General features: G+C 41.7%; 1 protein-coding gene across 2 annotated transcripts in view; it reads right to left on the bottom strand.

The window, feature by feature from the left end:
- map2k5 (mitogen-activated protein kinase kinase 5) overlaps positions 1-16,230 on the bottom strand; it is a 94,312-nt gene that overhangs the window by 12,696 nt on the left and 65,386 nt on the right. For both annotated transcript variants that reach the window (XM_042342960.1, XM_007910028.2), the window contains 5 exons: positions 15,976-16,005; positions 9,208-9,240; positions 6,350-6,376; positions 6,001-6,033; positions 1,458-1,519 (listed from right to left, as the gene is read on the bottom strand). In XM_042342960.1, coding sequence (XP_042198894.1) covers positions 1,458-1,519; positions 6,001-6,033; positions 6,350-6,376; positions 9,208-9,240; positions 15,976-16,005 — 185 coding nt within the window. The remainder of the gene's footprint in view (positions 1-1,457; positions 1,520-6,000; positions 6,034-6,349; positions 6,377-9,207; positions 9,241-15,975; positions 16,006-16,230) is intronic.

Genomic DNA, 16,230 nt, shown 5'->3' with positions numbered 1-16,230 from the left:
ACTGAGCCACAAGGGGTGCTATAGAGATGAAACTTAATAAAAACTCCGGGACAGTCCACAAAAACATAACTGTGGAAAAAGAGAACAGAATAGAAAGGGAATAAAAGCATAAACCCACAAAGCCCGTCTCTGCTCGGAGTGCACTCCCGAGTAAAGGAGCAATTTTAATGCTGTACTGCATCACTTTTTGGACACCGTACAAGATCCTACAGCAGCCCTGGGAGGGTTAGAGAGAATGTAATGCCTAATTTGCAATCCTCAAATTCCCCATGAGAAATGCTTTCGAACCTCTTAAAATCAAAACACGCAAAAAAGGCTTAACGAACATTTCAAAACCGGCTCGGAACACAGGTCGTAATAGTTTTTTTTTAAAAATCGTTCTTGTTTCTTGCCCCCACCCCCCACCCCATCCAATTTTTCTTTTGGTTCGATTCATCATACAAAAGATTGTGCGTTTGGGAGACACACACACACACAGACACACTCGCAATGATGACAGCTGTGATATCACTATTACTACCATCTGCTTTAATTACATTTATATCATGTACTTGAAATTTACGAGGAGGAAGGGACGTGTAAAGAAGCAGGAGTAACTAGGTTTGTTTTTCAATACTGTATTTAATTTTTTTTAAAAAAGTCTCTGGTTAGAGTAAGATCTGTACAATTTTAACCAGAAAAAAATGTACACACTTTGATTTTTTTTTACTAAATTACAAATTAATTTGAGATTTTTTTTAACCTTTTAAGTGTATATAAAAAAAATGTTGATTTGCTAAACTCTTGTCGCCCAGCCCGGTTGGAAAGCATGTGTTATTTCGAGTGCTGTGTTGTTGCCATTCGAGGCAATACATTCCCATAACATCTTGTGCTAATATAGGATGACACTCGAAAAATTAACAAGAGTCTTGTACTAAACAAGAGGCATAGTTATAAACCATTAACTAGCACTGAGGACAATTTGCTGTCTCCATAAACAAACATATGCACCTCTGGAATAAGGCACCCATTAGCAAGCAATTCAAGCTGTCTAAAGACTTGTTTGGTATCATTCCTAATCTGTGATTCCAAACTAGCTGCTTCTCCAGGGAAAACAAAGCTATTACGCACCATCATTTAGGTTTCAGCTTGACATCTGTGAACATTTCACACCAGTTACCCCTCCTTCCCCTTTGTAAAACTTTTATGTGACATCTGATCATTTCGGAGTTCCGTCCCCGATTACCCCCGTCTAAGTGTGACCTTCTGTGTAAATAACATTCACAGAATTTAAACAACAGTATTTTTTCTCCCTCCCCCCCCACCTCTCTCTGCTACCCATCTGCCCACAGGCTCTGGAGTCCCTCCCTGTCTATGGGAAGATGTAGAGAGAAGCCATAAGGTCTCCTGCAGTCTGAACGCTAATGGAATGTATCATTTACACTGAGGGAAATGGCATGTTTGCAAAGTGAGCTTACCATTGAGTGATGAAGTGTACAAATGGTTCAGAGAATTTCCCAACTGGAAGAACTGGTGGATCCTGGGAAGGCACAAGACAAAGAATAGGATGAGAGGGGAGAAGGCGAGAGACCGAGAAAGAGTGTCTGCGTGTGCGCGTCTCTGTGTGTGCGTCTGTGTGTAAAAAAAACACACAGGAAAAAATAAACCATTATTACAAAGCAATGATTATTCTAATTCCTACAAGATTCCTCGCACAATAAATGAAGCAACTGTGTGCCAGACTCTTTGACCCCCCCCAACCCCTCAATGGATATGGATAGAGCAAAATGCGGCTGATTTTTAACCTTAAAATCTCTTCACTTTGGTCATTCACATCAAGAGAAAATAATTACTCATTTGAAAAAAGCTACTTTGCTACATTTCAATAATTATAATAATCCTTACTTTTGATACAGCGCCTTATCACATCTTCGAGACGTCTCAAAGCACTTCACAGAATATACTGTAAAGTGAATTGACTGTCTATTTTGTGGGCGAAACATGTGTGTGTGTGTGTAAAAAAAATACAGGGAAAAACTACTCTGTCTGTATCATTAACTAAGTGCATGTGACTTAGAAATGGCTTGTGGATGTTCAATCTCAGGGGTCAAGTTGTCTTTAAAAACACATTGTAAATACAATTACATTCCAACATTTAAAAAAAACACGAATGATTGTGAATCTGAAAGTAACAAAACATGTCTGTCGGGAGGAAAGTTTGCAAGTCTTCTGATCGCAAGTTTCAAATTTTAAACCCTCTCCCAGAACTGATGATAATCATTAGCGCACAAAAAAAGTTATCGTTCAGAAGACATGCGGGAACAATCCCATATAAAAATAATCAGCTAGCCGGAGCGCAGGAGGTTTTTACTAACTGCATAAATCCCAGTAAAACCATAAAAAAAATTATGATTACAATTATAAGCACAGTTATTCCTGCAGCCAATTTAAAGGCGGTGGCGGGTTGATTGAGCCCACAGTAGAACAAAATCCTCTCATGCAATCCTTTTGCAATTTCAACTCCCCACCCCCCACCCCCCACCTCCCCCCGACTCGTCCCCACCACACAGAAAAAAAACCCTCAAAAACTGCCGAATTATGCACAAAAAATCCTTAAAATGAAGATTGTGGGAGTTTAATGGCACCCTCATCAAATGTACAAAGTGCTGCAAAGTGTAGAATAGAACAGGAGGCTGGGAGACTGCATTTTCATCTATTCTCATTTTCCATTAAAAATACCTTTTGGCTGCATTCTCCGTGACATCCCTGTTAAAACTACCCGGCAAAGTATGATACATGCACCTATTTAAATTAACAAAGAGATGACTTATTTTAATCTCTCAGTGCTTTGGACTGCTTCAGCTATTTGGATGAGCAATATATCATTATATACAACCTTTCAATGCTTGAGGCTAAACTCGATGTGTGCAGCATTTGGTAACAGACAAACAATTTCTCTACTATATAACTGTGTCAGGCGCACGGATGTATTCATTATGGAAAAAAAACACAAGGAAGAGGGGGGGTGGCGGCGGTGGGGGGGTGTGGGGGGGCACTGCCAGAGAGAGAGAGAGAGAGGGAGAGAGAGAAAGAAAAAGAAAGAAGCTTTGATGTGATACAGGAGGGGAAAGGGAAAAAAAATCAGATGAAAGGCACCTAAGCAATTTGTGTGCTTCATTATCAATGGTGGCAAACAGATACAATCAGAGCTTCAAATGTGATTAGTAAATATACATGTAATTGCTGTAGCCAATTACAACTTCAAATTATCAGAAAAATGAGATCAGTAATTACAAGGGAGAAAATTAAGTAGATCTCTCATCTGAGCTCCGTCTCCTATTTATACAACAGGAGGCTGCTAGCAAAATACAATTGAAACGACAAAAGTAAATTAAAGGGGAGAGTGAGCGAGCGAGGTAGAGATTGCCAATGAATAAAATGCGCTGGCAGCAGAGATGGTCCCCAGCCTTTAACTCTGTGTAGATGCAGTTATATAAGGTACTAGACTGCCCTGGGATTTATGACAAGAGGTCCACTTAAAGCACGACTGGGGTCATGCAGCCTCCTCTCCCCCCTGACTCGCCCCCCTGCCCCCCCCCCACCACCCGGACAGCCAATGTTCTTGTAAATGTATTTAAGATCATCTCTCTAAGAGCTGCACCTTTTACAGTTCCCACAGATTTTAGTTATGGATTTTTTTCACACACATATATATAAATATGTTTCACCCACAAAATACAGTCACTACTCGTTACACTTTATTCTGTGAAGCGCTTTGAGATGTCTCGAAGACGTGATAAGGCGCTGTATCAAATGCATATCCCACTATGGAATATCAGGTGGATTTACAATCCCACCTTTTTTTAATATTTTTTATATACACAAACGTGCAATCTTTTTTCTCCATTAGTTCCACACTGCAAAGCTCAGATGATCGTGTTTATTCACCCGGCATCACTGCGTGTTTGAGAGGAAAGGAAGAAAAATGATATCCGTTACCGTGAAGTGAGTTAGCAAAACTAAAACAGGAAGAGAGGCAAGGGCAGTGAGGAGGGTGGAGAGAGGAGAGGGGGTAAAAGAGAGAGCTTTTAAACTATGGGTTAAAGTTCAATCAGGATGTGCGATAGTGGACTGTTTGCTCTCGTAGGTGGCGATGCACTAGGGGTAGGAATTTCCTAAAGGGAGTCGGTAGTGGGACAAGAACCGAGAAAGGGAATGTTGTAAAATATAGAACAGATTTGGGGACCAGGCGGGAAAATGGACCTCCCTCTCGCAGAGCCAGCACAGGAGCGCTGGACCAAATGGTGGTCCTCCAAGCGGTACATTTCTAATGTTCTATTTGTAAAAAGCAACGGCATTCACACATCGTCTGCACAATGTGCGCAAAAGCCTTAATGTGCAACCCGTTTCCCTTCTCTTCTCTGCCAAATACTTGGGTCATCTTAAACCTTGGGTGGGAAGTGAATACTGCACATACAGTGTGCTGCCTGGGTGCCAAGAAGGGCAATGGAATGAAAGGGGGGGGGGTGCGAGAAGGAGAGAGAGAGAGAAGGGGGGAGAGAAAGAAACATGCTCGTGAGTGATGCCTTTGCCATCTGAGTAATGAACAGTTCAGGGAGGGCAAGCCATTACAACTGAAAGAGTTTAATTATTAATTACCCACAATCTATGAGCTAAAGGACAAGTTCAGTATGTTTAGTGTGTGGTAACACCAACTGGACACTCTCTGGACATTTCGTTATTAGCACATGTCAGCAAAGTGCTCAGGCATAAAGAAAAAGCCACAGAAGGCAGTAAAGACTGAATGTGTGTTATTAAAGAGAGCAACGGAAAATAGGTGAGGGGGAGGGAGGGGGAGAGGGGGTTTGAAATCTCCCTGATGATCTGGCAAAGGCTGTGTGCAAATTTTTGTGTTTTTTTTCACACAGTGTAATCAATATTCTAGAGCCTCGGGCAGGTAGAGTTGCTGTTTGTGAAAAATCTGGATAAAAATAATCAAACAATTCAGAATCTGGTCGTAAGGTGGTAAAGAAGGATTCTTCGTGATGGGAGGGAGAGGGAGGGTGGGGGGGGGGAGAGGGAGGGTGGGGGGGGGGGGGGAGAGGGTGGGTGGGGGCGGGGAGAGTGAGAGGAGTGTGATACAGAAACACAACACATTTATCTTTTAACTTTGTGAGTAAGTTCAACCTTACAGGAGCAAACAGCGAAATTCATTATTGCGAGCTATTTCTTAATACAAGACGCCAGCTCGAGCACAGAGCAGCTCTGTCACTGTTTGGGGCCTATCTCCACTCTCTTGTCAATTATAAGCTGAGGGAGCACAGCAGTGCTCTCATATTGCTGAAATAACTAAGGCAAGACAGCATGAAACGGTCACAATAACCATCATACCAAAGGGACTCGATTCAAACCCCCCTCCCCATGAAATTAGTCAACGCTTCTCTATTTTTCCCTTCGCTCCCAAGCCTTTTTATTGCTTTCGTAAAATACCAAGCCAAATAATCAACCATGACCACTGACATCCTGTAGATTGAGTTTTTGCAGCCATTAAATGAGCTGGGCCTCGTGGGAAGGCGCTTGCTCAGGTTAGTGTAAAGGTAATTATTCACCAATTCATGCTGTACCTCGACCCAGTCACTGTATCTTGCCTGAATGCCGTTCGCGGATGAGGTCAGCCTCAAGCCGGTGCTCGGTAGCAAACTAACTAAGCCAAGAATCTGCTACCGGGAAAACCAGCTCCATTAACAAATATAATAATAATAATCCTTGGATTTGATACAGCGCCTTATCATGCCTTTGCGATGTCTCAAAGCGCTTCACAGGATACACTGTAAAGTGAATTGACTGTGTATTTTGTGGGTGAAACACGGCAGCCAATTGCCCACAAACAGCCGTGGATTGAGTGACCAAATTATTATAAAAATATAGAAAAGTATTATATATATATAATATAAATAAAACTTTCCAGGCCATTAAGAATGACTTTGGGATAGAAAGCACATAAGGGAGTGAGTGACTCACCTCATCAACGATGCACTGTAATAACTGGAGTGGCTGTAATGGCAAAGGGAAGGTATTAACGCATATCCTGTGTGATACAGTAGAGTGAGAAAATCATTAATGCAGCAAAATGTTGCAAGATTAATCAACAGCACAAAAGTCTTATAAAAACATCGACACCCTCGATGTTCTATTATTTCTAATGGTAGCTAATCTACTACAGGCACTTTAGTGCTTGTTGTTAGAAAATGCAATTTGCTAAGTTTAAAGTAAAGCGTTCAAGCGTGCAGAAGTCAGCCAGCAGGAAGGGAAAAAAAAGTGAATTTTTTTTTCTCTCTCTTCCCCTCTCCCCAAACTCATAAAAGCTTACCATTAAAGATCCCTGGTTTTTCTGAATCTGAAAAGGCAATATGTAATTAGCATGTCATAATCAAAATGGCTCACTTGGACACATTATGATCACGGAGAGAAAATGATTGCATAGCTGGTGGCAATTTGTGGGCATGTGTTAACACCATTTACATAATGAAAATACACAAATGTTAATAGCTATCTTCTCATTTATAGGCAAAAGTCAGCATAATGTTAATTTTGCAGAACACTTTTTAGTATCCTCTAGGTTATACAAGTGGAGGGGGAGGGGGGTGTGGGGGAAAAGCACAGTTAGTACATTGCAGTTTACATTTCCCATATAAATAACGCTATCTGGCCACTGTGCAAATCTAACATTAAATGCTGCCGTTTATTGCACGGCGTTCAAATCCTCTGCCTTTTAAAAATAAGAACTAGCTCAATTCATGAGATTGCGAGTTAATAGACCAATGGCAAAATTGGCTAACAATTCCTTCGCCCTCCCTCGCTGGAGTCATGTGATCCAAACCAACATTTAAAAAATTTTTTTTTTTTGGGGGGGGGGGGGGGGAATACCCTCCTTAATCTTTCCTCTGTGAATCTGCCAAAAGATCTCACAATGTCAATCGGCAAATGGTTCTTCCACCTCCCGCACCCACCAGCACTCCAGCCTCGATGGCTCAGTGAGTTCTACAGCGAGTAGCTGAACCATATAGATGAGGAAGATTGTCGGTTTGATCCTCACTTTGCGCTCAGTTAGCTCAGCCTACCCAGTGAGCAGTTGGGATACTTCAACTAGCTTCAATGCTCTTTGAATTTTTTTGGGGGGGCAGAAGTGGGTTTGGGAGGGAGGGAAAAATAAGCCGGATTCCTTCTCTTGATTCCTTCCCAGCACTTTGGGGCGTCCTCTCAACTTGAAAGGCACTGTACAAATGTCATTTATTGTTGTTGCTGTTGATTGCTCGCACAGGTCCCCCTGTGAGAAGTGCACATGTGGGGGCTGAAGGCCAGATGACATGACTGTGGCTTTACCACACCCAACCCAAAATTAAACTAGAGCTGTATTGTACATTGTATTGTGGCCTGAGCTCACTAGGAACTGGTTTGAGGCTGACCAAACTCATCTCACATAGACATCTTAAGAGCCATTTATATCACTTCCTATGAGCTTCGCACAAGATGAAAACTCTGCAAAGTCACAGTCGGTGAGACACTGGACCCAACTAAATTCATTCTGACAAGGTTTCCTTGTATATCTGTGTGTATATGTATTTGTGTCATTTGTACATGAGTTATGTGCTTGTTAATAGATTAGTATATCCTTGCACACGTATCTGTGTGTGTGTGTTTGCTTCCATCTGTGGATATACTGTATATGTGAGCGTGTGTGTATATTGGGTGAAGACTCTGCGATGGTCAAACATTTTGCCAGCGCTATGTGAATGCTTAGAAATAAACGCCTCAGCACTGATGGGACCCTACCCCCGGGGGAAAAAAAGAAAGGATGCAAAGGAGCTTCGGGGTGGGGTGGGATGAAGAGGCAACTCAAGAGAAGAACATCTGGCAAGCAAAAAATAAAGTGAGAAGGTCCACTTAAGTTTATCCTGATCCCAGCCCAACCCCAGAAGTATAGCATTAATTAGAAAGTCTGACAAATTGTGAGATGAGTGATGGAATTATTTTCTATTACATTATGCAGTATCACAATGCACAGTCTCTGTGTTTCAATGGAATTTGACAATACAGCACAAGTGTAATTGATTCATTCTATCAATTAAATACAGCTACCGTGGCTTGCTTATTTTCTCTCCCTCCTTTACAAGTACCGGAGAGACTTGCAAGTCGGATATATAATCTATCAGCTCTTACACCCTCGGATAAATTACCCGTAAGATTGAATTAGGTTTTGAATTTTCATTAACAATTCTTGGAAAAAAAACAGAATTAAACCAGTTCAATAGGGCTTTGTGCTGCTTGCCACGTACACTTTGCAACACTTATCGAGAGTTACATTTAAAGTTAAGCTACGTATTTCATTTAAAGATGTTTTACTTGTTAATATTGATCCGCGCGGGGCCTTCTGTGCAATTCTAAAGGGTTGTTACCAGCCTACAGCCCAATGCTTCCATTACACACAAACCTCCAGCTCGGCAAGACAATATAAACGGCACAAAGTGACTGTAAAAAAAAATCTTTGGCTCTAAACTATAACCCTTCTCTCCATGCTGACTGCATTTCCCATTAAGTCTTTGCTTTCTCCTTAAGCCCTCTCCACCCTAAGACCAGAAACGTACCCCCAAATTAATTAGGAGTGTGTGTGTGTGGGAGGGGTGGGGGGGGGGGGCAGACAGACCCACAGGAGATCAGTTCTATTCCAGAGGTGCACTCGACAATCACACACACACACTCACACAGACTTAAATATACAGTCAGGAAGACTGTACACATATACTAAGTTCAACACAGAACAAAGTGGGAACTGAACCTGTGACCTTCTGGTCTGTATGGCTTTGTATTGCACCAGATAGTGTGTGGCTTTACCCACCAGGCCATCAATGGGGAGGGGGGCACATTTAATTCATCCTTGACTACTTTTCATTTTCATTCCACGTTGTAAAATCTCTCCCTCCCTCCCCCACTCCCTCCCCCTCCCTCGCTCGCTCTGTGACCTAGTCCATGTTAAACACCTTCCCCTTGAGTGAGCACAATCTGCTGCAGTCACAAACAGATGTGAAGCAGAGACGGAGAACTGCCGGACGGCCCTGGATTCGGCCACGGGAGGACGGAGGCGAGAGGTGGAGGGAACACGCGGCCGAGAGAGGCAACAGAGGAATGGGTGTCGAGCTGGAGCCAAAGACTGTAATCAGGAAAACCTACCACTTCATTCTGAACTTCCCCGGGTCTCAGCACCTGTCAGTTTAAATGCAAAGAGGGTTATCAGAACACAAATACCGTTCTGTGTAAAGGGTAAGCAGTCAGGTTTAGTTTGAGAGACTCACAAAACGGCTAAACGGGATTTGTGAAACAGACGGAGTGGTTTCGCTCCCTGGCCTTTATTTCCATCTCTCGCCGGTTTCTGATACCACAATTTGCCGTTTTGCTTATCCGGCAAATTAAAGGCAGCTTTCGGGAAGTCGGAATTAGCAAATATCGCACAGTATCAAACATATCTCACACTCAGCAGTTTGTTAGAAATGTATTGACATGCCAGTCTGCAAAAAACAAAGTTGACATTTTATTTCGAGTGCAGGGAGTGCATTTCTACATTATTTCAGTAGCCGCTGTAATCTCGTCTGACTGGTGGTTTCTGATATCACGTGCAGGGAGGAAAATATGAAAAATTTGATATAGCATCTTATCAGGCTGAAACATCTCAGCGTTTCACATGCAATTACTGTCAGTTGTAGGCAGTTATTTGTAAGCAAAATCGAAAGTCATATATGCCAGCAAGTTCCACAAACAGCTGTGAGGTGAGTGACCAATTAATCTGGGGGATTGTTGGCCAAGACACCAGGAGAGAGAAACTCCCTTCTCTTTTCCAATAGTGTCATGGGATCTTTAATGTCCACCTAAACAGGCAAAACTAAAACTGGAAAAACACCACCGATACTTCAAACCACCCTCAGCGTATCATGTTAACTCCAGTTCTCGATTTACCGGCAGGAATAATCCTTTTCAAGGTATCTGCGGAAACCTTTTAACGTTTAGAAGACCTCAACTAATTCCTCTCTGAACCCTCTCTGTTCCAGTGAAAACTGGAATTTGTTACAGCCTGTCCTTGTCCAGTGATTATAACACCTCATCCCTTCTATCACTTGTGTGAACAAATGCACACTGTAACCTTCTGAACATCTCTCATGTCCTTTCTGCAATGGGGAACACTCAGACCTGCACACTCAGTGCTCCAACTCCAATTGTGGAGTCCTGTAGCTTAGTGGTGAGAGCACTCGCCTCGCAAGCGAGAGGACCTGGGTTCGATTCCCGGGCAGGACAAAACCTTAGGCAAGTTTCCTTACCCCACACACCTCTGTTTATCTAGCAGTAAGTAGGAACCCGACTGTTGATCGGATTGCTATTCCGAGGGGTAATCATCCCTTCAAAAAACAAATGAATAAATAAATGAAATAATAATTGTTTGGTCACTCAATCCATGACCATTTGTGGGACACTGCTGTGTGCAATTGGCTGCCGCATTTGGTTCACAAAATACACAGTCAATCCACTTTACAGTGTATTCTGTGAAGCGCTTTGAGACGTCTCGAAGACGTGCTAAGGCGCTGTACCAAATGCAAGGATTATTATTATAACTACAGATTTCACTCTTGCTTTTTTTTTGCACTTCACTATATACAAACCGCGGAATCTCATTTGCTTTTTTTCTACGTCGCTCCACCCCCCGATGTCGCTGTCTGTCTGTTCGTCCCCGCAGCATTATCAAATGCACAATCAGACAAGCAAAATGAGTTCAACTACCTGCAATATAAAGGAACCCAGCTATAGCTTACATCTCTCACTTTCCACTCAGGAATTATGACTTGCCTTACAGCTCTTTTCTGAGAGATTTACCAGTGACCCAGGTCACATCTACCTCCATCAGTTGACAAATTTTTATCTCTAAATTTTTAGCACATCATGAGCTCTCGCTGCTTTGTGGGCCATTGTCTAGTTGTTCGCTTACTCTACTGCTCGGATTATTTGGATGACGAAGCTATTCATTGGGTTTACGTGCACAAGGTTTTATACTACAGGATGGGAAAGTATAAAGCCAGGCTGCTTAACTCTTCCCACTCGAGGCACACAAGAAAATATTATAATAATAATGATCCTTGCATTTGATATAGCGCCGTATCACATTGAGTGAAAGAGCCAAAGACCCCCTGAATAATAAACTGAGTCAATCAAGTCTAGGGTTAATACGAAACGGCATGTTGAAAAAATATATATAAAATGACAATCCACACCAATTTCTACATCACAAGTAATAGGAAGTTGGGGGGAGATAGTACCCTGGGCAAAACTGAAGGCCCCAGAACCTTTGATACTCTGACCAAATGGATTTGCACAGAAACAGGAACAGGATTAGGTCATATCCATGTGTGAGCAAAAATGCACTTGTGCTGTTAAATGGTCAAAGCATTACTGCAATAACGCTGGCATATGGCAGAACAGCACTCAACACACTCACACTGGCTGCTCGCTACACTACAACAGATGGGGGCGCAGGGAATCCCCCCAGTTACGCTGTATTGGGACAAAAGTATGTGTAGACCTGCGCAATCAGCTGCCACGTTACATCCACAAAATACAGAGTCAATTCACTTTGCAGTGTATTCTGTGAAGCACTTTGAGACATCTCAACGACATGATAAGGCGCTATATTAAATGCAAGGAATATTATTATTATTATTATTATTAAGACTTTTTCTTTAAAAACAAGAAAGCTTTTTACTGAGAGGAATCTTGCGGGTGACGACTAAACACTTCTCTTGCTGGGTGCAAGCCATTGTGTGCTGAAAGCTTTATTACTTTTGAGTTTGAAATATGTAGGAAAGAAATTGGATCAAAGATGCCTACTATTGGCACTATTTGAAAAGAGAAGGGAGATTCTCTCTCCCACTGTCCTGGCCAATTATTATTATTAGCTTCTGAGGTAGCCCCACACACTGTTTCACTGAGCGCAGTTCCATTAATTAATCAAATTATTTTGCTGGTTTACGTTCTATTGGATATCACACAAATTGAAATGGTTTTGTCATGCGTGCTGGGCACTAAAACAAAAAGCGCCCCTGGGAATTCACAAACATACTGTATCCACAAAGTCATTTGCTTTAATTTTGGGAGATCAAATAATTTTTGAAATCGTCAAATGAGAATGCGATGTGCTTCTGAGTTGACTGTAAGGGCAGAGATTTTGCTCACATTTGAGACAAAAAGTTAAGTTTTTTTTTCCCCATAATTCTGCAAATGGTTCGGGGGAATAATAATTTGGTCACTCAGTCCACGGCTGTTTGTGGGGACACTGCTGTGCACAATTGGCTGCCGCGTTTCACCCGCAAAATACATGGTCAATTCACTTTACATTATATCCTGTGAAGCGCTTTGAGATGACTTGAAGACCTGATACGGCGCTGTAGCAAATACGAGGATTATTATTATTATTGCTAACATTTTCAGACGAATGGTGCTATAGGCTAAGATCTGGTGGAATTTCAGGCCTCTGAACTGCCATGTTTCAGGGGCTGCTCTGGGGTTTAAATAGAGTCTGACAGCAAGTAAGTAAACGTATTGAGACTGGCTGGTGTATACGCTACTTTAATCCTCAAACACATTCACCCTTTTAATAGGGAGAGCCAGAGATATCCAGCGATCAATAGAGAAACTAATCAAATCACAGGTTTGGATCACTTTTGTGCACCGGGAGAGCAAAGTTAGATGTCTTTTAACTCACTCAACCCAAGATTAGATTTTAATCTCAAACTCCCTTGCGTGTTTTATTTTACTCGTAACTAGGGAATACAGCCTTGATCTGCAGAGACACTCAGAGAATTCCGAATTACGGCTTTTAAGTGAGCTTTATTTGGTTGCTCTTCGGACCTGCCTTATAAAGGGGACTTGCAGTATTTGAGTGTAAAAGTAACAGACTCCAGTATAAACCAGCACCTTTGATTTGCCACAGAGCGGAGATAAACATTTTGAATTAAAATAAATTGGAGAGATTTTGCACACTTGTAATTCCCAGCTTGTAATTCACGGGAAAAGCTGTGTGCAATCTGCTGCTGCGTTTCGCCCACCGAAATATACAGTCAATCCACATTACAGTATATTCTGTGAAGCGCTTTGTGGCATCTGAAGACATGATAAGGCACTATATCAAACGCAAGGATTATTATCATTATTATTTATAGGATATTGCGGCTTCAATCCATTACAACAGGAGCATACACGTCAATGCCAGGAAAGCTTGTGGTGCGTTTGATTAAGAAAGAATCTGCTGGGTTTGCGATACATTGATGGTAGCAATTCAGTGTTTAAATAACATCACATCAAAATAAACTGAAGTTGGGAGGGTGGCAGCAGTGGTGTTGAGGGGGGATGCGGGGAGGGAGGAAGAGGAGTGAGGAAGGAGAGAGAAAGATTCTAATTGAATCTAAAATCCTAAGCAAAAATTCCTCCCAGAGCAAATGTTTAAATAAGCCTTTGTTTAATAATTCTCGACACTCCTAATTTCCAGAGCATTTTTTTTATATTATTATTAATTTAGAAGCGCATCTTCCAAGTCAAACAGCATTTAAATTCCTTGATGAGATGCCCGTGTTCTGAGCGCGAATGTTCAGGGCAAGCGGTGTCAATAATATGGATTATATGCAGAGAAAATATGGAGCGCACCGCTGGAGGGGGAGGCCTGGATTGACTCCAATTAGTATTTGACACCTATTCAGCGAACTTTTACTTTTCATTGAATCCGATATTGAATAAAAAATTAAAACAACAAACGGCAAAGATTTTTTCTCTCACATTTTTTAAAAAAAGACAGAAGCGTTGGGAATAATCTCCCAGAGGCAAATATCACATCGCCAACATAAATTCACGTTAATCTTTTATTTTCTTCCAACCCCCCACTGTCCGCCTCCCACCTCTCTTTTTCGAAAGGGGGAGAGAGAGAGAGAGAGAGAGACAGAGGGAGAGAAAGAAAATAAAAAAAAACAATTTTGTCTTTCATTGTATTCAAAGCGGGAGTAGTTGCTTAAAATAACTTGAGATTGAACGCTGGCTATCAATCAAAGCAGCATCTGTTAGCGCTTGTATAAACAGAAGACCAAATAAGATGTCTTCAAGGATTTTTCAGTGTGAACCGTAAAAAACTTCATTAACTTCTGACAAAGAATGCAAATTAATCACAACATGGGGTGAAATGAAATTAAAGTCTCTTTTCTAATCAATGACAAGGCAGGATGAAATATTCACAGCCTCTTAATGTGAGAGGGATGGGTCTCGCCAGCCAAAATGTAAGGTTTGAGTACAGTTCCACCTATGGTGATGATGTGGGCCCCCCCAAAGCAATCTGCTTACAAGGAGTACATACATAGCACTGATACACAAACACACTAATCATCCAAATCTCAGGTGCATCCAATTTGTTATTCACACACTCGGTGCCAACGCAGAAAAGAGAGAGAGAGAGAGAGCAAGAGAGAGAGAGAGAGAGAGCGCCTGGTGCAGACAGATGCACCAGAAACCTTAAATGACAGCTCTGGCCTCCGGAAGTGCAATCACTACAGCAAAATCTAGTACAGCCTCCAGGTGAAATGTCTGGAACTCCATATGGAGCAGGGAAAATTAACAACAAGATGAAAATCACTACTGCAGCGGGGAGTCTGAATTTAAAAAAAAATGAAATTTAAAGATGAAGAGAGAAGTAATAAATTAATGGGGTGTGAAAACATTCAAAGCTTTACAATACCAGCGGCACTATTTGCACAGAAGTTATTTTTTACTTTGGGTCATTTCAATGTAATTTATTAGCCCGGACTGGTTTCACAGTTTGGAGATGTCAGTTGTTTTACCTTTCCTCTCCCCGTTCCCTCCACCCCCATCACTATTTTGCAAGGGGTAAATAGGGTAGAGTTGTGTGTGTATGTGTGTGTGTCAGTGTGGGGGAAAGAACTCAATTTTTTAAATGCATTCGAAAATCCTGCAAATCAAATGTGTAATATTCAGTAGTTGTCTTGCTTAACACACACTCACTGAGAGACAGCTTCTACGCTATATGCATGGAACAGTGTGTGTGTGTGGGGTGTGTGTGTGAGAGAGAGGAGGGGGGGGGGGGGGGAGAAAGAATCCTACAACCAAACACACAAACACAACACACAGCACTGCTTGGCAACGGCTGAGTTTAAAAGGAATTGAGGACGGATGAGTATAAAAATATCAGTGAGAAGGAGCAAATCCCATCTGATTATTCAATAACCAGGTTTACCACACATATGCATAATCTAACCATGCATACATTTGTGTGTGTAATACAAATCTTATTTGCATAATAATAAGTTAATGGATGCTCAAAGAGTCCAGGCTAGGAGCACTTTTGAATCAGTTGAGCCCGAGGCTGTTCAGTCTATTCGGCCCATGTTTGGGGCGAGAGAGTGAGCGAGAATGAATGAGACCGAGAGAGTGAATGATGAGACAGAATTAAAGATTGAGAACAAGGGCGAGAGGAAAAGAAAAGAGATATGAGAGAAAAAAAGAAAGAAGCTGGGATGAGAAAGCACGAGAAAGAGGTGAGAGGATGAGAACAAGAGAAAGAGTCAGAAGGCAAGAGAGAACGAGAGAAAGAATACGAGAAAGAGAGAACGAGAGCAAGAAAGAAAGATATATATATATATGGAGAGAGAGAGACAGAAAAAGAGAGAAAGAGGGGAAGCGAAGGAATGAAGGAGCAGGAGAGAAAATGAATGAGCGAGAGAGAGAGAGAGAATGAGGGAAAGAGAAAGAAAAAAGAAAAAGTACTTCCAAAGCACTAGAAATATAACATATTTCAACGTAACAGCTACGATTTAGTTGTAACGTGGCACAAACTGCTCCCTGGCACCTTCATACATAGGGATGAATGTCATGGTGGCAAAAGCCAGTAATGAACAATCTTACCTGAGGATATGGAAATCTCCCAAGTGCAAGCTGTAAAAGGAAATAATATTTGTCTAGTTATGGATTTGCATGTGAGGCACAGGCTCAACGTGAGACAAGAGCGAGGATTCAGTCAACACAACCCTGTCAAACAAACACCACCCACATATTTTTTAAACTTCTAAAATTCATTACTTCGAACAAAAAAATGTTTTTAAAAAAAGGGTCGTTTAAACACAGGTCCAATAATGGATTTTTTTTTAAATCATAGATTCC

The sequence above is a fragment of the Callorhinchus milii genome, unplaced genomic scaffold (assembly GCF_018977255.1).
Source record: "Callorhinchus milii isolate IMCB2004 unplaced genomic scaffold, IMCB_Cmil_1.0 Scaffold22, whole genome shotgun sequence".
Taxonomy (NCBI): Eukaryota; Metazoa; Chordata; class Chondrichthyes; order Chimaeriformes; family Callorhinchidae; genus Callorhinchus; species Callorhinchus milii.
Note: the sequence above shows the minus strand (reverse complement) of the source record. Positions and strands in the feature narration are given on the sequence as shown.